This window comes from Haemorhous mexicanus, chromosome 13 (assembly GCF_027477595.1).
Source record: "Haemorhous mexicanus isolate bHaeMex1 chromosome 13, bHaeMex1.pri, whole genome shotgun sequence".
Taxonomy (NCBI): Eukaryota; Metazoa; Chordata; class Aves; order Passeriformes; family Fringillidae; genus Haemorhous; species Haemorhous mexicanus.
The window spans coordinates 14,870,587-14,890,737 of NC_082353.1; the positions used below are offsets into that span (position 1 = coordinate 14,870,587).

At 45.7% G+C, this 20,151-nt stretch overlaps 1 protein-coding gene across 2 annotated transcripts in view; it reads right to left on the minus strand.

Annotated features, from left to right (window-relative positions):
• The window catches only part of ACAN (aggrecan), a 67,729-nt gene that overhangs the window by 24,357 nt on the left and 23,221 nt on the right, over window positions 1-20,151 (minus strand). For both annotated transcript variants that reach the window (XM_059858539.1, XM_059858540.1), the window contains 3 exons: window positions 2,779-2,855; window positions 1,886-2,257; window positions 408-582 (listed from right to left, as the gene is read on the minus strand). In XM_059858539.1, coding sequence (XP_059714522.1) covers window positions 408-582; window positions 1,886-2,257; window positions 2,779-2,848 — 617 coding nt within the window. In that variant the 5' untranslated portion in view covers window positions 2,849-2,855. The remainder of the gene's footprint in view (window positions 1-407; window positions 583-1,885; window positions 2,258-2,778; window positions 2,856-20,151) is intronic.

Below are 20,151 nucleotides of genomic sequence, written 5' to 3' on the forward strand. Positions count from 1 at the left end.
AGGTTATGGGAAAGGATGATCTGCTGTCCTGCCCTCACTCTGATGGTCCTTGGAACCCTGACCAAAGACATCAGGACAAGGTGCCTCCCCAGTGAGGGATGCACAGCTCAGTCTGGTTGAGCCAAATTTGTGCATCTTGGCACAGCATTGGTTTTGTTCAGGGAGGATGGAGGATCAGGATGAAGACGTTGTCCACCCAGTTGTCACCACCAGCCCAGGACAGTGGTCACTCTGCTTCCCTACTGGAGGTTCCCCTCTAGCAGAGAATGCAATCCACCACCCCCCTCTGCACACCAGCAGCTACAACAGCTGAGATTTAGCAACCATTTTCAGTTGGTGGCTTCATTAGACGAGTCCTTCCCTAACAATGCTGCTGTGGCTTTCCCTTCCCCTACGTGGCTTCTCACCTGACAGTCTGATCAGCCAGCCAGCCAGCATCACACTGCTCGTACCCATCCTCGTAGGCAGCCTGCAGCTGCTCAGGGGTAGCAATGACAGCACTGTTCTGGATACAGGCCTGCTTTGCCTTCTCAAAGTTCAGGGTGTACCTTGTGGAGATTGCTCTGTAGTGGAATACGATGCCTGGAAAAGACAATGGACATCACTTACACTCACCAGCCCCCTGCCTTCCAGATAAAGCACAAGAAAAAGGCAAAATTAAACCTCATCCTGTAGAGTCCTGCAGTGGAAGCTGTCTCTCTGTCTTATACAGAAAGCAACAACCACAAGAAAGGGAGGGATTGTACAAAACTTTCATTATTTCATCCACCTATTACTAGGACAGGCTTTGCAATATGGCAATGGAAGTTTTTCCAGAACAGCCCAATTCTCCAGATGAGGGCATCCCATCTCCTAAAATGTTTGGAAAAAATTAAAGGTCTGATAAGGGCCGTGTTCCAGCTTTACCCACTTGAGTAATAGCCCAGTGTATCCAGTGCCACCTCCTGCCAAGGATGTCGTCTTGCTGCCTCTGTAATTCACCTTTTGCCAGAGGAGACATTTTCTTGCCATATTCTGCCATGAGTCATTTTATTGGTTTGTTTAGTCTGGTCCTAGCCTGCTGAAATAAATGCTTGGACCGTGGCTTCTCCACTCATCACCTTATCTGTGACCTGGGAGAAAGGGCTTATTCCTACGAGGAAAACACTGCATTCTCTGCCTGTGTGCCTGTCCTGGGCTGACTGTATGATGCTTTTATCCTCAATTGTCTTGTTCTGTTCATGCTGAATAATAAGTTTTGCACCTTTAAGACTTGTTCCAGAGAGTGAAGGGGGGAGAGGAGAGGCGTGCAGTTTGTTTTCACACACTGCACTCCTCCACATTCCTGCTCCTGGACTGTGCTGTCTGTGGATGGACAGACAGCAGGACAGAGCTCTCCTTTGTTTTAGTTCGTTTTAGCTAGCTGAGGCAAAGAAGTTCCCTGGACTGTGGTTTTTTTTTTCTTTTCTTTGGACTTGTTTAACCTGCTGTGGACTGAACACCCAGAAGTGCACCAGCAGCTTGCACCTGTGACCCACTGGGCTGGGGCTGGGCTGTGGCATTTCCAGCACCAGAGGGACTGATAAGAGACTGATAAGAGACTGAGTGAGCTGAGCTACAGCCCACAGAAGGGACTTTCTGAGTTTGTCATCTCTTTTGGGGCAGCAAGGGGTTTTATTGTTTAGGTTTTATTGTTTAATAAACAGGTTTTTCCCACTTTTCTCCAAGGAGGTATTTTTCTCCCGGACTGGTTGGGGCAAGGAGCCAATTGAATGTGCTTTTCTAGAGGAGGCTCTTTGGGCTTTCTCTCCAAAATTTGCCCTGAACCAGGAGAGTGCCTCTTCCTCCCTTCTGCCCAGGCCAAGCAGCAAGACACTGAGAGAAGAGAGCAAGGCCAGCATCCCACCTTTCACCAGGACCTCTATGGTGTCCTGTCTGTCCTCGATGCCGTACATCACTTCGCAGCGGTAGATCCCGGTGTGGTTGGACCTCAGCGCCTTGATCTCCAGCGTGGCGTCCGTGGGGATGGCGGGGTAGTTGGGCAAGGAGATCACCTCCCTGTACTCGCTGTTGAGCCGGATCTTGCCGCCCGTGGCCACCAGCAAGACAACCTCGGTGCCGTTGGAGAGCTTGCTCCACTTGATGCGTGGGGTCAGCATGACGCTGGTGTCCTGCTCCTCTGGGATGTTGAAGTAACACGGGATGTTCAGGGAGCTTCCCAGGATAACACGCAGGGGAGACTGCTCAGGTATCTTGACTTCCAGGCCATCACTACTGTCTGCCAGTTCCCAAACAGAGCAATGGTTACATCAGTGACACATGTAATACAAAATATGCCATGTTTCCATATGATCCAGGGCCTATATCTGCTGTGCAAACCTGTACCCACACACTCAGACATGATCTTTTTGTCTAGTCTACAAAGGGAAGTTGTGGCAATGACCATTGCACCATGGCTGCTTTTGAGATTTGGACCAGTGCTGGATTTGGGAATGAAGGGGACAAAGGGCTCTGCTGCAGCCTAGCTGCTGCCCACACTACGAGTTCACACCTGGTCATGTTTTAAAAGGGAAATGCTGAAATTCTCTTTGTTTCCCCACAAATCTGCAGCTATCTCCCTGGCTTCCCAAGCACCAGAGCAGTGAGGCTGTGTCACAGCAGCCATCCAAACAGAGGATCCTTGTGTGTACACAGCACAGAGCTTGGGCACATTTATTGCTAGGGGCTGCCTGTCCTTGGGGATGGGACCAGAGTTCAGCATGTGGCTCAGCCCTGCTTTGCCACGCCCTGGACACGTACCTGAGAGCTCCACAGAGTCGGCTGCAGTGATGACTTGCAAACACACAAACACTAATAGCAAAGTGGTCATAATTTACCTGCAAGAAACAACACAGGGAGAAAGGATTTGTGTATGTCCACAGGAGCTGAGTGCTGTGCATGCTGCTGCAAGGCAGTGCAATGCTGCCCCTAAAGCCTCCTACACTCCTCACACCAGCAGGGAAAGCCTGTCCTGGGGAAGTATTCTGCCCCAAAGTGCAGCTTGCTTTGGGGCATCAGTCCATGGGATAAATAAATCAGATGCTCTGCTATGTACAACAGTCAGAAGTGCTACTATACACCACTTAATATACTGCTTTCCCACTCCCTCTCTTGTGATTCAGCCTTGCCTATGGAGCAGAAAGACAATTTTACAACAGGCCTTCACACACCTGTTAAGTATTTACTCATTAGGGACCATTACATCCACTAAGCCTTTGTCTCAGAACAGGAGCTGTTCCTCACTGGGCATCCCAAATCAAGCCAGCACTGGCTTTCAGGCCAGATGGTTGGAAGAATTTTCTATTCCTTAAAATTCTCTGAAGGGAAAATTGCCCTCTGCATGGGGGAAAAGTAAAATGTTACAACTCTTTTTACACAGACAGCCGGCATATTCTCAAGTGCAAATTGATCCAGAGCTAATACAAGAAATCCACAGGATACAGTTCTGGGCATCTTAAATCTGCCCTAAAAATATCTTCTTGGGATCCCTCAATTAGTCAGAGCAACCTGCTCCTTCTGAAGGCTTCAGGAAAAGAAAGGATTGTCCTGCTGACACTGAGTGACAGAAGCAATATAGGGAGGCCAGCTAATTTAATCCTAACTGGATTACCATGCAGTATAATATCATGCTGTGTTAAATCATCCCAAGGACTCAAGTTGGTTTCAATATTTCAAATAAAAAACAGGTCCTCTGGCAACCCAGCACAGTTTGGCATCACTTTTCAGCCCTGACTCAGAAGGAAGGACCACACCTACTGAATCACTGGTGTTTCCTTTGAGGTCTGATTATTGGCTGTTTCACTCCTGTGATCTAGAAAGATTCCAGATGACTTCAGCTGACAGGTAACATTCCAGGTATATGCCTTCTGGACTTGTAGAAAACTCCATTACATACCCTCACTGGCACAAGAAAAGGTCAAAAATAAACCCCATCCTGTACAGTTGAGCATTAACCTTTCACCTATGAAAAAGCTGATCTCCATGCTCTCATTCATTTTAATCTGACACACCACAAAACCTTATCTTTAGTGAACAGAGACAGCTCTACTGGCAGAAAATAGGAGAGAACAGGGATGGAACACATTGGCAGAGGAGTGGTGGAGACTTCAGTTTGCAGCTGTAGGGCTGAACAAGATCAAACGGAGATATCCCATTTTCTCTGTGCATGGGAATAAAATTCCAGGTAAGTGCTAACCTCAGGGAGAACTCTGGGAGCTGTACATGTGTTTGGGTGCCTCTCTGGTGAGGGGTGATGTCTGCACAAACAATGTATTACAAACCTCTTCTGCAGATGACAACTGACTTCACCATTTCCCTGCAGGGATGGGCAGTGCAGAGCCACTGCCCTGTGCAGAGGAGGTCAAAGAGTCTGGCAGCCAACCCTGGGCTGTGGGCTGTGCCCACAGGATGGGCTCTGGGGGCAATGAAGGGCCTCCTCAGTAAAGCAAGGGGAATTGGAAACACCATCTGCTACTGACAAACAGCCTGGAATCAGCTGGGCCAAGCAGTACCCAGGAGTCCTTAAAGAGCTGAGTGAGCTGCTGGCCCACTGATGCTCGTTCATAATCTCTGCTGGGGCAGGTCCCAAGCACTGAAGCTCTGAGTCCACAGTCAGCCAAGATACACAATGATGAGCCTCACAAATACGTGCTAGTTTGATTGACATAAATTCCAGGCAAAATCATGGAAAATCTGATACAGAGTTCAGTTCATTAAGCACTGAAGAATGGATGTAATAGTAATCTTAGTTAAGGCACTTGTGTATAAAACAGGTGCTTCCAGCCTTTTATTATTTGGCATGATTCTAAGCTTGTTTGATAAAGCTGCCTGCATGGCTGCAATACAATGTAATTAGATTTTGATAAGGTTTGAATTTTTCAGGGTTCTATGTTATGAAGATGTGTAATGCCAGTAGTACATCCATTAAAACGGCTTAGCAGAAGCCAGGCTGGTGGGTCCCTAATGGGATCCATCTGAGAGGCCTTGAGGGAAATATTTCTAATGGGCATCCACAGGGGTTGGTATTAGATCCAATGGGTTTCCACATAGACTGTATTTTAATAGAATCAAATATAAAATTGTACAAGAAATGCATGCCTGACAATGGGATGTTGAATCCTAGAAATAAGTCGCTCAGGAGAGATACTGCTATTATCCAAGGGTAAGCCAAACAGGAATTCCTCTCTGTGCACCAGAGGTGAACAATGGGAGTACTTTTCACACTCCTGGGCTGTCATGAAAATATCAGAAAAAGGTGGTGGAGAAATATCCACCAGCAAGGATCTGAGGGCTGGACAGAATGCTATATGGGGGAAGACTAAAAAGCAGGAAGCTTGAACCTAATTATTGTAACAAATAAAAAAAGAAAAACGGAGAAGTTGACAACTGTGCACAAATAGTTTCAAGCAGAGATTGCTGGTGCTAAAGGGCTCTTTAATCTAGCAGAAATTCATGACCAGAACTAATAGCTTGGAGACATATGTTGAGTAAAATCAAATGGGAAACAAAGCCCACATTCTGCACAGTGGGTATGGATCACTGAAACTGGCACCAAAGGAAGTGATGGAGTCTCTGTCAGGGTGGATCCTGCAGGGCAAAAGGGATTTGGGTAGAGGACACCATCCTAATCACTAGTAAAATACCTGTTTGAGCATTAAATAAAAGCTCTTACTTCTCCAGACTGCCTAGATGAGATACCTTTCACTGACTTGCATTTTTCCAGAATCAAAGTAAGCTGAATAGCTCTGAGTGTCATGAGATAAACTCAGCCAAGAGAGGCAGGCAGCTTTAGGCCTGGATTACCTTCTAAAGAATAGAAGTATCCTAGATCAAGGAGACACAGATGTTTAAATACAGCAGGAGCTGGCTGCTGAAAAGACTTCTAGGGTTTGTGGCTACAAGAAACAGGTATGGTTCTGAGTTGATATTTCTGTGTACACTGGCAGTGATAGGAGGAGAGCAGGTTCATCTGCCCATCAGGTAGGCATCACACAACAGAATGCCCTAACCAGAAGAAATTTCCTTTGTCCCAAAAGCTAAGACAAGCTCATGTACTCTTGGTCTTATTCAGACTTTATGCCGATCTTCCACAAGGGAAAACAGCCTCATATGACAACAGCTGAGACCAGCGGTATCTTTGCAGTTTGGTTTAGCTATGGAGGAAAAAACCCAACCTCCTCCTATCCCACAGAAGCCCAGAGGAAATGGATTTTCCTTGTGAGCAGTGGTTAACAAATCAGAATAACAATGTTTTGGGTGTATTCCGCGAAAGTGTTGAGTCCCTGCCAGCGAGAAACCCAACCTACTCCTCAGGGTGCTGTTTGCAGTGTTGATCTTCATTTTTCATTCCCCTGCAGCATGCCAAGGAGATCCAGCCCTGAGTCTGCAGGCAGCTCTGGTTGGGATTCAGTGCTCTGGGAATGCCTTTGATCAATGTCCTGTTGTTAGAGCAGTGGTTCCATGCTGCAATGCCTCTGCTGCCTGGGGTCTCCAGGGGGATGTCCAGGCACAGGCTAATGGGTAAACAGCTTCTTGAAGAAGCAGCTCTGGAAGCAAGTGAGTAAAGAGGAAGGTCTGTGTGAGCAGATGTGGATAGCATGGGTGATGGAGACCTGCTCTGCCTTGACAAGGGAAATGGGGAGGTTGTTCCTGTCATGCTAAAGCAGCATCTAAACAGATTGACTGCTGGGGCAGAGCAGGGTGAGTAGCTCAAGCGTGGAAGCTGTCTCTTACTGAGCTGTAGGTTCAGGCTGGGTGGGCTGTGCCCAGGGCACAGGAGGGTGCAGGTCAGTGTGTGGGAGTGTCAGTGTGTGCTCACTCAGATGGAATCTGGCACAGAGGAACAGCGCTCAAGGATAAGTAAAGGCTCGGTGTCACTGTCAGATTTTCTGAAAAATCCCTTTGCCAGGATTTCTTCTCCTGGGAAGATGAGAAGCCTCAGAGAAAAACCAATATTATCTCATTTGCTTCTCCCTGTTTTGCTGCTTTGGAATATGGCTGGAGATTGTTTACCAACAGGTGCATGTTTGATTAGTTTCATGTGAACTATTTTACTTAATGACCAATCACCATCAGCTGTGTCAGACTCTGAGGAGTCAGTCACGAGTTTTTCATGATCATTCTTGTAAACCTTCTGATGTATCCTTTCTCTACTCTTTAGTATAGTTTTAGCATAGCATTCTTTATGATCATATAAGTACATAAAAATCATAAATTAGCCTTCTAAGAAGATGGAGTCAGAGTCACTCATGTCTCACCTCGTCCTGGGGACCCTTGCAAATGCCACAGCTCTGGAGCAGCCTAAGCAGTGGCAGGAACATCCCCTGCTCAGGATCTTACTGGTTGGTCCCAGCTGCAGCTGAATGGCTAAGGAGAGAAGCCTTGGAAACATGCTGGGAATACATGCCCCTACCCTATGTGTCATAAATAACACAGGCCTCTGGATAGATCCTCCTTTGATTACTTTGAAAGTCATTGAGGTATTCTGGCTACTAGAATAAAGTGAGCTCCTACACCCACAGGAACTGCTAGGTCACTGCTGGCAGACTCCAACTCAGTTGCAGGGTCTTCTCTTCTGGCAGAAGTCACCCTGAAGAGAAGTTGTTCTGCACACACTTTGGTGGAGCTGAAGAGAGAAGTTTGTCCAGGCTCTGGTGGGGAGCACTGTGAGGGGTAATTTTCGCAGCACAGAGCCTCCCAGACAGGCAGCAATGATCACACCATGCTTTCTGCCAGGTTCATGCCACAGAAACACCTCCCATCCCTGCAGACTGCTCTCCTGCAAAACTCCATTTGCACTTTCTGAGAGAGCAGCTGGGGCAGGCAGGTTTTGTGGTGAGAAGAGGGGAGGAGGCAGGAGGAGTTACACAAGGTCACGGCTGTGCCTCTGTCCCTGTGTGGGGTTCTGAGCAGTCTGGAGCAACAAGAATCCGACCAAAGTGCCACAAAAATTCCAGCCATCCTACCAGCTCTAACCAGTGCCCAAGACAGAAACAAGGCCCTCTCCAATCCACCCTGGGCCAGAAAGAATTCAGGAAAGAACCCTTGACTTTCTGAGAAGGACAGGGTTGGGAATTGCTGCTGTGCTCAGGATCTCCCCATCCCAGAGCACAACTGTCCCTTTCACTGAAGTTTATTGCCACTCTATTTTCCTCCCAAGACTGTGCTTCTGTGTCAGGTTGTGTGCAGTGTCCTAAATTGGCTGCATATAATATGTTTATTTGAGAATCCAAGTGTGTGTGGGGGGAGTGTGTACCTATGTGCAGACAGCTTTAATCCCCTGCTCTTCCAACCACATCCCCAGCTTTTCAAAGGGCTGAAGAATGTAGAGGGAGCAAGAAAAGGAAAAGTCACTACAGTGGAGGTTCAACAAAGTACCTACACAGTCAGACTGTACAGTGGAAAATAGCCAGATGGCCCATTCACAGCACAGTCAAAGATGTTTGCTTGCTGGAAAGTATTTTCTGTTCTAGCCTATTTTAATTGAGTCCCATCTGCAGTTTTTCCTGTGGCCTTTGCTTGCTCCAGACCATGTTAATCACCCTTGTTGCAATTGTTTACTTTTTTTTTTTTTTTTTTTTGGTAGGGGCAGAGGTGTCATTTTAAGCTTCCTTTCTCAGTTTTGGAAAGCCTTTAGTACACTTCCATTTTACTTCTGGCACCTAAAAAACTGTCACTCATTACCTGGAAGATATGCCTGGACATAAATGCATGTCCAAAACCAATATTTCCTCTAAAATTATGGATATAAAGAGGCTCCTGAGCAAGAGTTAAGCTCGGCTCTGTTTATTTAGCCTTGGATTCTCTTTCTTCAACTGGTTTTCCATCCCCAGTTTATTCCCCATCAGGGATGGACCTTGGTTTCTCTAGGACATGTGGTCACCTCCATCCAGCTTTATCTCCATCCAGCATTATTATTTTCAGGCAGCAGCACTTGAGACCAGGGGTTTGATGAGGTCTGAGGAGACCCCACCACCCAGCAGGGGCATCAGGAGAGCACATCCTATGCTCTTGTAGGTTTTGGAATCAAACAGTGGTTTATCCTCTCCTCTGTGAACCTACAGACTGCTCCTCTGTGATCTCTGCAAACAAACACCTCATTGTCCCTCTGTGTGTTCTCAGCCTCTGTGCTGGAATCAGGGTTTTCCAGTTAAAAACCCCAGCCAGGTCCAGGAAATGGGGGGAAGGAAGAGGAGGTGGGTGAAGTGAGTGAGGCAGGCAAAATCAGTTTTATTTCTTCTTCTTCTTCTTTTCTTTTTAACTAAGGCAAAACTTTGGAACAGAATTATGGCAATAAATGCACTCCTGTGATTTTTCATGTTTTTTCAGCTGTAAAGAAAATAAGAGAAATATTCCATTCTGTCTGGCTTCCTAACCATTCTGCAAGGTCTTTATGTGCAGAGCAGCTTGGATGCTGCTCCTGCCTGCTCAGTTTCTGAAACTATCCCTGCAACAATAAAGTATTTTTTTCTTTCCCCAATCAAAAAGACACATGGCAGCAACTGCTCAGATATTTTATCATGGAGGCATGTGGTCCTGACAGCCCTGCAGGATTGCACCAGGGGATGGCAAACTGGTGGCACTGAGGCACTTTAGGTGCACCAAAGAGAGAACATTTATTGAAGATGAGGGATAATGTGAGGTTTCACCTCAAGCCTCAGCTGGCTCCTGTCCTCAAGCACCCCTTGGCACTGCAGGTATGGACATGGTCAGACACAGCCCTGGTGGTGGTACCAGGGTGCCTTTAGCCATGACATGAGCTCCAGAGCTCCTCTCTGTCCTCCCACACAAACAGCCAAAGCTGGTGCTTGCTCTACCCTTCCCAGTGTCTTTATGGCTTCTCTTCCAATAAAACAGTTGCAGTCTATAATTTATCTGATTATACTGCTCACACACTACAGGAAAAGCCAAAGTGCTCAAGGCTGTAGGCTCATGCTTTCAATGAGAAAGGTTCCAGAGGAAATCTTGACAAAACCTAAACAGTCCCGTGCTAGGTTCAGTTAGTGATCCAAGCTCAGACAGATGGGCTGGAACAAAAATCCTACAAAACACAAAAGGTTTCCCCAAGCGTTTATCTGATATCTGCCACAGAACTGCTCCCATCTTCCCCTGATGTACACTGGTTCTACATTATCTCTCCACTATTTCAGTACCAAGTTAAACACACAGGCTCCAGGACACCAGGAGCTCATGCCACCAGTCATTCCAAAACCATCCCTCTTGCAAGAAAACCAGAACTGTCTGCCACTAGCAACACCCACCATGGTAATTTTCCTATCCTTCAAGGACAGAGAAGTTGTAGAACACCCACTGTGGTAAGCAGATGACAGCTGGAGCCTTTCAGGCAAGGTGTGGGATCAGCACCAAGCCCTGGGCTGCCATGGCTCCAAGTGTCTGCTTGATATGGAAAGCCAGAGCTACACTCACACAGGCACTGGAGCCTCTGAATTCAAGGGAACAATGAGCCTTTGAGACCAGTCGAAGCTCCCACTCAAAATCCTCTCTAGTCCAAGAGGAGGAACTGAAAGTTCTTAAAGAGCAGTTAATCTCCTTATAAAATAGGTGTCTCAGCTGAGAACCTTTAAAGAGGAGTTCAGCCTTTTCTGTCAGCTAGCAAGAGAGACTGGAGCACTGATAGACATCTAATTTTTAGAAATTGGTGGGTGATTATGCACTCCATAAAGTCTCCTTATATCCTGTACACTTTTTTTCTGGAGGTGCTGTCAGCCTAAAGTGAAACTCCCCCAGACATGGGAAGCAAAACCAGCACAACATAAAAGAAGAGAAACCAGATTCTCCCCAGATGTGAAGTGTGAAGATGGCAGCTTGGGCCATGATCCAAGGAAGTCAATAAGAGTCCTTCAACTGACAACTTTTCCAATCCAACTTCACTGGCTCACTATAAATCCCATGAAAATCACAAAAGCTGTTGTTTCTGTGCACCAGGGATCCGAGCTGCCAAAGCCCAGTATGGAGGAGGTGGAAGAAAAGATTGAGGGACCTGGAAAATCCTCAGAGGGAGCTTGTGTAGGACAGGTAAAGCTCATCTGAGTGGCAGCATCCACTTGGTCCCACACAGGATGTCCTATTGCTCTGCTGGAGCATGTGGATGATGCACAGGCTGCTCTGGAGATTTTCCCTAGTGCACAATTTGACTTCTCACTTGTTTCAGGAGAAGCCTAAAACCTCATTTGTACAAAGATGTAGCCTTAACAATGAGAAATCATCCCTCTCTGGCTGCAGAACAAGATGTGAATATGAGTACAGAACAGCAAATCTCTGCAGCACTTCTGTGCTGGCAGAAGATTCCAAAGAACCATGGAATGGTTTGGGATGGAACAGAACCTTAAAGGGTTCAGGGACAGCCCTTCTGCTCTGACCCAGCTCAGCCCTTCAGAAGGTTGGCTTTCAGAAGGTACTGAAGTTTGAAACCATTTTTTATTAGAGAATCTGTAGGCATGGAGACCTAAATCTTCACAAGCTCTGCTTGTTACTGCCCAGATCTGGCAACTGTTAATACTCTGCTACCCAAAATCACCTTGGATGCTCCAAAGAAGTACCATGTGGAAGTTCACCTAACAGGGCACTCAGTGGCACTGGAAGAGACACTGCAAAGCTGGTTCCTGCCAACTTCACCATGATTTTTCCAGGAGGACAGAAAACATCATGCTAGCTTGGAAAAACAACCTCAGGGGGCTGAAGGTGAGAGCCACAGGACCCTGTGTGTGGCTGTAGGGTCTCTCTACACACTGTGTCACACTGGTGACGTGTTGTGACCCCATACCCCCATTGCATTAATATTATTAATTAATTAATGGGAATGGACACCTCTCACAAGATACGAAACTGCAGCAACCTCTGGCTAAGGACACTTTCTGCTGATGTGCTTCACACATCAGACTCCACCATGATCTTGGGTGAGGCTGTCCCTGCTGGGAATGCACACAGCTGGTGATATTAAACCTCCTCACGGACCCAAGAAAGATAGAGGAGCAATCACATCCTATCTGTGACTTAGAGAGTACAGCATGCTGCTGGTGCTTAACAGCAGTAAAAGCAACCTTTCATCCAGCTTGGAGGAAGAGCTTCCAGATTCATCACAGTCTTAGTATCTGCCTCTTTTTGCTCCCCATTTTCTCTTTCCAAAGTTGGCACCTGAAAGTTTTCTCTGCATTAATTCCAGACATTGTGTAAACACTGTGCTTAGATTTACTTAAATGAGGCTGTTTCAGCCCCAGTTTTCCTCCCAAGTGGATTTCCTGTCTCATAAATTCAAGACATGAACAGTTTAGTTTTGCTGGGAAGGTGGAATCTCAAACTGATCCTCCCTTTGGGATGACCTGGAAGACAAAAGGGCAAATGGCATGGGAGAGGGCCTGGGGTTTTCTGGTTACTGGCTGAAAGAGGGGAGCCATCCTGCCATGTGCTGTTCAGGATGCAGTGCCAGTGCTCCAAGAGACTGTTACTATATGCCATAAATAATCTTTTGAAATCTACCAATTTCTTGGCATATTTTTTTTCCTTCATAACTCCAGAAGATGGAGAACAATCTTTTCTTACTGAGCAGATCACTGGCATTTTCATTGGAGAAGCAAGGGATTACAATTTTCCCCTGTACCCAGATTCTAAAAGTATTTGTGACTCCTTAGAAAGGCACATGCACATGAAATGTTCCCACACACTCTTTGTGCAAGGCAAGCAGAGGAAGTCCTAGGAGTAAAAGAGCTTTTCCTCCCAGCCTCTATGCCCTGGGACTTCAGGTAATTTTTCTGGCAGCAATGTGAACCCCCAACCACAATGAAACTGTGCATTTTGCTGGTGCTGCTGAAGGATCTCACACCCTCTGGTTTCAAAAGAAGGGTCTTTGCCAGAGCATTGGGGTGGGTTTTCACCAAAGTGGTCTGTTGTCTGGGAATTATATGATCACTGTCAGTTCTGAAGGTACTGGGCTCACTCTGCCTTCCAGCTTATGGAGAGGGCACACAGCACAAAGAGACCACAAGCTCCACATTCAGACTATAAATGAGGGTTTTGCTGCCTTGGCTGTGTTGAACAAGACTCTCCTACTTCTCCATTTCCTCTGCCAGCAAACCTCTGACAACTAAATTGAGCACAAAACATCCATGCCAGCTTGTATTTCTCCAGGAGGTTGAATGGTACAGGAAGGATTAAGGAAGAGAAGCAGCTTTTCACTCCCATCTCTGGTTCTAGGAAAACTTAATCAATGGCTGGGCATTGCACCCTCTGAAACTGCCTCATGCATGACAGCAGGAGAATGGTTCGCTGTCTCCTCTCATTTCCTCCTCAACCAGCTCTCCCAGACCACTTTGTCCCCCTCTTGACAGCTTCAGCAGTGGTGAAAGGTTTTGTGGGCCATGGACAAAGCGCTGCCTCTTGGTCCTGTCCAGGGATGGAGCCAAGCGGCCGATGGGTGCTGAGCAGGGGCAGTGCCCGAGGCTGCTGCCTGGCTCTGCAAACCAGGGACTTTCCTGGAAGTGTGGGTGGCTTAAGGCCCTGCTGAAACCTCACCAGATAATCTCTTCTTTCATGTTTTCCCTTTATATTCATCCCCAGTCACTCTCCCAGCCATTGCCATCTCATGGCACCTGACAGTCATAGAAAGATAGAATGGTTTGGGTTTGATGGGATGATAAAGATCTTCCAGTGCCAACCCCTCTGCTGTGGACAGGGACACCTTTCACTAGACCACTTTGCTCAAGGCCCTGTCCAACGTGGCCTTGAACACTTCCAGCCATGGGGCATCCACAGCTTTTCTGGGCAACCTCTACTGGTGTCTCACCACCCTCACAGGAAATAATTTATTCTTAATATCTAATGTAAACTCCCCCCTGTCAGATTGAGTACATTTCCTGTTGTCCTGTCACTACATGTTCCTGTCCTAAGTCCCTCTCCAGCTCTCTTGCAGCCCCTTTAGGCACTGGGAGGTGCTCTAAGGTCTCCCTGGAGCCTTCCCTTCTCCAGGCTGAACACTCCCAGCTCTCTTAGCCTGTCTCCAGACCTCCGAGCATCTTCATAGCATTGCATCCCTGCACAGTTCCTTCCTTTTTTTGTGTGCTCAAACTGTTCCCGTTCCAGGAGACTGTTCTGGTGTGCAGTTTCACTCTAAGCTAAGACACACAGTGTGTGTTTAATTTAACTGGCTCAGTCAATAAGTTCTGTGTTTAATTTAGTGCTGCTCCGTTCCTTTTGGGGAACAGAGTGCAGCCAACTGTCCTGTGCTGCACCAGCCATTCCAAGGGGATTTCACAGTGCAGGGAGCACCGAGGGATGCTCAGCTCTCCGTGCTAGGGGCGCTTCCATTGGGCACGGACACTCATCCACTGCTCCTATTCACTTGTCAGGTCACTTTGTCCAAACAGTAATTCCTGCCTTTGGTTCAGACTGTCCTTTTCTTCTTGGGAAGAAACCAACGGGGACTCCAGGCAGAAAATAAATCTCTCCTTGTGTTTTTCTACTGTGGTGATGCTTTAGAGGGAAGCCAAATTGTACAGAGGAGAAGAAACCACGACAAGAAAGAAGATAAGGACAAAATGGTTCACAGCCAAACTAGCTTGTTTTGGGGCTGCCACAGAGAGGGACCATCCATCAGAGATCTCAAAAGTTTTAAGTCCTATTTTATGAGACTGGCAAGGGAGCTAGAAAGAAAGGAGTGATGTGATGGAAAAGATGCTTTAGAAATTGTCCTCCCTGCAGTGGATGTTGTTCTCTGGGTGATGTATTCACCCACCCAGGAGGAAAGGTAATGGAACTCTGCATCATGAGAGAGAGAATAAATGGCAGAAGAGTTTCAGTCCCTTGCCTTGAGATTCTCATCTTGGCTCAGGCCAAAACTTCACCAAGAAAACCCTTCAAACAAATACTTCCTGAAAAAAGCAACAAAAATAAAAGGATAAGATTTTAAGTCCAAAACTCAACCACAGTCTTTTCCTTTTTTTTCCAAAGGAGATCTTAGTGTCTTCTTGAAACTCTGCCCATGCTAAAAGGTCTGTTCCCTTCAAACACATGGTGAAACTACCCTAAAGAACAGGCACACTGCACTGGAAATACAGCCAAACTCTGTGACCTGAATGTACATTTTGTATATAGACATCCTTTAATCTTATAAATCTTATAAATGGGTTTAGGTATGGTATAATTTGGTAGAAAACTGTGTGGATGTGACATTGAAAGAGAGAGCATGAGGAAGACAATTACCCTCTCCAAAATGGGTTTCAGTCTAGGGTCAGTGAATGAATATCAATAATCTTTTCATTCCAGCTCACATCTCTGGGCTCCCCTGAATAACCCCAGCACAGGCAGATGACAGGCTCTGCCTTAGAGATCTTGGAACCTAGAAAGGTGCTGCTGGCCAAGAATAGACAGCCCAAAAGTGAATTTGGGGAGACCACGGGAATCTTGAATAAAAGCAAGGCTCTAACATGAAATATAAAATTATTCTGTAAGGTGTAGACTGTGAAGGGAAAGAAATGAACCCTTAACACAAGCCACAGACATTTGGAGAGCTGCTGCTGCTGCTAAGCCCAAATTTGCAGTTTGCTAAGCAAAGTCTGTATGTCATACCTTCAAAAAGAGAAAGTGAGGTATGGAGAAAACCCAAACAGCCATTAGATGGGAAAAACTAGTTTTCTGAGAGGTAAATAAATAAATTCCTATGTATGAGATGTGGCTGAGGAAGAACTCCAAAATGTTGTCCAGTGTTTGCTGAAGTGTTCTGTAAGGGCAACAGAAAATGTTTTTCCAGAGATTTGTGGAACACCTTAAAACCAACAGTGCCCACATTTTGAGGCACAGAAAGGCACCAACACAGATCCCCTTGTAGGCAGAATAACTGCCTAGCAAAGTGTTTAAAATATGCACATATGGTCCAGCATTGATGGAGGAGATGTAGGCTTTAAAATGGACCCTGGAGCACATTATGCTGGTATTTAAACCCAAATATGCAACAATACTAAGGGAAACTGTATGAAAGGAAATTTGTTTTGTACTATTGGTGTAAAAGACCAATTCAAAGGCAAGTAATAATCATGATTTATTTTAACCTGTCTTGTCATTCTTCCAATAAGACAGGCAGGTAAATGTTCTTGTGGCTAGATCCAGTTACCAATGGAATCAGTAGTAAAGGTGCCATTTACCTCTGAGGCTGGGAACATTAATCCCAAATTCTTCTATTAAAACCTAGTCTAGACAAGTAACTGCTTGCAAGTCCTGAAAAGACAGCAGGGAGAGCCCTCAAAAGGATGTCTAAATCCCCAAAAGCTGGCACAGAGAACACTGCTTTCAGACAGAAGGAGAATTGATTCCTTAAGACAATATAGCAAGGAAAATGCTCTGTGGCTTTTACACACAGTGTGAGAATTGGATTAAATCATACATATAACGTTTAGGCACTGTCACACAGGAGCCTGCTGAGCATGGAAATTCCATAGCTGCAGCTGAAGAGCATTCACAGAATTAGTGGACATTGATGCACCCTGAAATAAACCACACAATAGGAGAGATGCTCAGGAAAATAGCTGACAGCTAAATGTTCAAACCAAAAATATTTTCTCTAACATTTAGGATCAGCATTCCTGCAAGCACGGTTGAATGAGTCATGCTTTCAGTTAATGATTTTTAATGAAAGTATAATGGGAAGGTGAGGGCCTACAGTAAGATTCATTTTGGCCCCTTAAGTTTGGTCCATACAGACTCCAGCCAATATCTGGAGTCCCCTGAACCTCCTGTGGGCATTGGGAATGTACAAAATCCATGCTGGACATCCTCTCCCCTCAGGCTGTGAGCCCTGTGCTTCCTCTCTGCACAACTCAGTGAATCTCATTCCTACCATAAGGAGGTTGCAAAAACTAAAAGCAAGTATTTTGGAAAGCAGGAGACACCAGACCCACTGGCCATTAACAAATTTAACAGATTGCTTCTATATGGTGCTTTCAAAGATCTTGAGTACAAGTTTTGATGCATTAGCAAAGGGTATGGTGCTCTATGAGATGCTGTGAGATTTCTGGGAATGTCAAAACTGTGTAGTAAAACTCTGATGGTCTGCCCAATTATGCATGGTATTTCAGAATTTAGAGATGCAAATGGATGAGCAAGGCACATAATGGAATTTGCAGAATTGCTTCTCTCTGTCTTTGGGTACTCTGCTGTAAAACTGGCTTTGAATCCCTAAAGCAACTTCTGGGAAAGGACTGATTTTATAAGGGACATAAATCCAATCAGCTATCAGAGCATCTAATGACCCTCGTGCCCAACCAGTTTAGTAATATTATTGTTTAATTATACCCAACAGCACAGAAGAGAGAGGCATCTCTGATGGGTGAGGTACTGCATGCAGATTTACAGAAAAACAGTCAGTTGCACTTGACGTTAGAGAACAGAAAGCAATCCAGTTGGAGAATAGAAGAAACTGGAAATGAGCTGTGCCAGGGTTGAAGAGAAGGTGCCAGCCAATGTATTTATCTTCACTTTTGCCAATACACACAATGGAGAAATGAGGAAAGCTTGAGTGTTAAACTGAGACTGCAGTGTGAGAAAATTTCCATTCCAAGCATAAAAAAACCCCAGCCTTCTTGTCTTTTCTGCTAGACTGTGATACTGAAGTTGCTAAAACACCCTTTCTCCAGGAACACCTGGACAGATGAGATGTCATGGAATATGCAGGAGGAGTGGAGAACCTTAGCATCTAGGAAAGAACGAGCATAACATTCACAAAGTACATGTGTTTATGTCTGTTCAATCTGCTTATCCAAGTAGGAGGCCAAGGGCAATTGTAGGCAAATAACCAAAACAAGACCAGAAGTGAGGTATCCTGTGTGGATTTAAAAGCTGAAAAAGGACAGTGTGATATTCAGCAGAGGCCAGCTCACTTGAGGACTTATTTCTCAGGAAGGCTTCAGAGACCAGACTGAACTTGAAGCCATATTTCTCAGAGGGGTGATGGTGCCTGGGCGAGATATTTCAGGTGTGTTTTATGCGCCAGTATTGAAGGTGACCTGAAATGAAGATCTTGGTTGTCTCTGAGTTCTTGATGTAACCCACGTTCCTGCCTGGATATGGCAAAAGAATGGTCCAAAACACATTCATGTGCTGGTGGGTACAAAGGAAGGTGCATTCCCATATCATATCATATCATATTCCCATATCATTCCCATATCTCTGCGCAGATATGGGAATGATTTTGCAGATGAAATGGGTACAGCACTGCAGAGGGGATCAAGGGCATGCTGGGGTTGGTCTGGAGCATTTCAAAATGCTAGACAGATTCTGAGCTGAGCAATGAAGACCCTTCTGTCCTCTCAACATTATTGGTGATGCAGAATTCTTTCATGTCTCCTGGGACAGGCAGGAAGCCACACAACAGGACTAGCAGGTGACCTCTGCTGTAAGCAGCATCAAGGGTTTTTTTTCCAGGAGACAAACTGCAGGGAATCTGGGAATTCTGAAGGCACAAGGATTTTGTCCTGACTCTGGAAAAGTGGCTCCTGGTTATGAAAGACACAAGGAAGGGTCACATTCCCACAGGCTGGCTGGCTCAGCAAAGGGGTGATCCCTTTTCCTGCTGACACACAGTGATGGTTGCAGGGTAGCCTTAGCTCTGTGGCCACTGACCACCCTGCTTCTTGAGAAAAGGCCCAAGTGTCAGTGGTGAAGGGCTAAGCAGGGAGCCCAATGCCCCTCTCTCCACAGGGCTGGTGTAGTAGGCAACATTAGCAGAGTAATAACCCTGCAGCCTGATGGGATCACTTACACATCAATTACTAGGAGGCAGCAGGGTATTATTTATACAATAAGTGCTATACAAAACAGCAGAGCAATATTTAGAGGGCAAATACTATGGACAGGAAAGCTACAATTTGTTCTGCACCAGCAGGATGTTCTGGGCACTCCAAAGTGCCAGGCAGGATGAGGGTGATACTTACATGCCAACTACTGTATGAGGACAGGTTATTATTTAAACCCAGGATACAATGGTAGGGAAAGTGTATTATTTACTAACCAGACCAAATGCAATAGCAGCAGTGGCAGTAACTGCATGGTATAATTTACAACAGAGGAAAAGACATAATTTGCAGACCAGTTATTACAGATTGGGAGGGTGTTTGTTGTGGTAGAGCACTGAAGTATTACTTTGAAGCTGAGCACTACAGAGGTACAGGGTATTATTTATACACCAAACACCAGAGAAACTATTTTTTTGGGGTAAGTAACAGTGACAGTTAATCATTTATATGAAAGCCATTCTGTAATTTCCAATATGTAACCTGCATAACTATTTCAACCTTGAAACTGTGGTATAGATGATGTAATGTTAATTATACTGAGATCTTCAGCTGCTCTACCACAGCACTGCTAAGCTGGAATAATCTTCTGCACTCAGCAGACTTAGGCCAGCAAAACTACTGAATCTGCCCTGCCCTGTGCAAAGCCTGTGGTGCCTGGGGATTTCCAGGGGTGTTTATCCCTGACCCTGTGCAGGGTCCCAGCAGGTTTTGCTGTGGATTACAGGTTATTCAATCACCAGCACTCCTCTCTCAGCAGAGGTGCAAATGATGGATGGGAGCTTCAGCTGGAAGGGATCAGCAACATTTTCATCTGTTTATCAGCTGCTGGCCTTTGCATTTTTTTTCCACACACCTTTCTCTTCCAGTCTGTGATCTAACCTCAGGCAGGACATGTTCCTTGGTTATTTCCTTTTAGTTTCCCCTACAGATTTTTGTGTCCTGTCAAATTATTCCTATTAAGTCAAATCTGTATGTCCTACAGACATGAGAAATTATTCCTTTTATCTTTCAGTGGTTGTCTACACTACTAAATAAACAAACAATAGAGTGTTCAAGTCTTCTGCCCACTGCTAACCAAGGGTACTGGAGAATCCAAAGGCACATGGAAATTGCCAGACCAGATGAAACCAATGGTGTGTGCTCAGATCAGCATCCTGTCTTAGACAAGACCTATTTTACCAGCTTCAGAGTGAAGTTCTCATGATCGAAAAATAGGGAGTAAATTGCTGAGGAGGAAGTTTCTTTGAACACGAGGCATTTAGTGGTTCCCTTCTGCCTTGAAGCATGAGTATTTACATTCCATATTCTCCCACTAATGTACACTAGGTTTATTTGG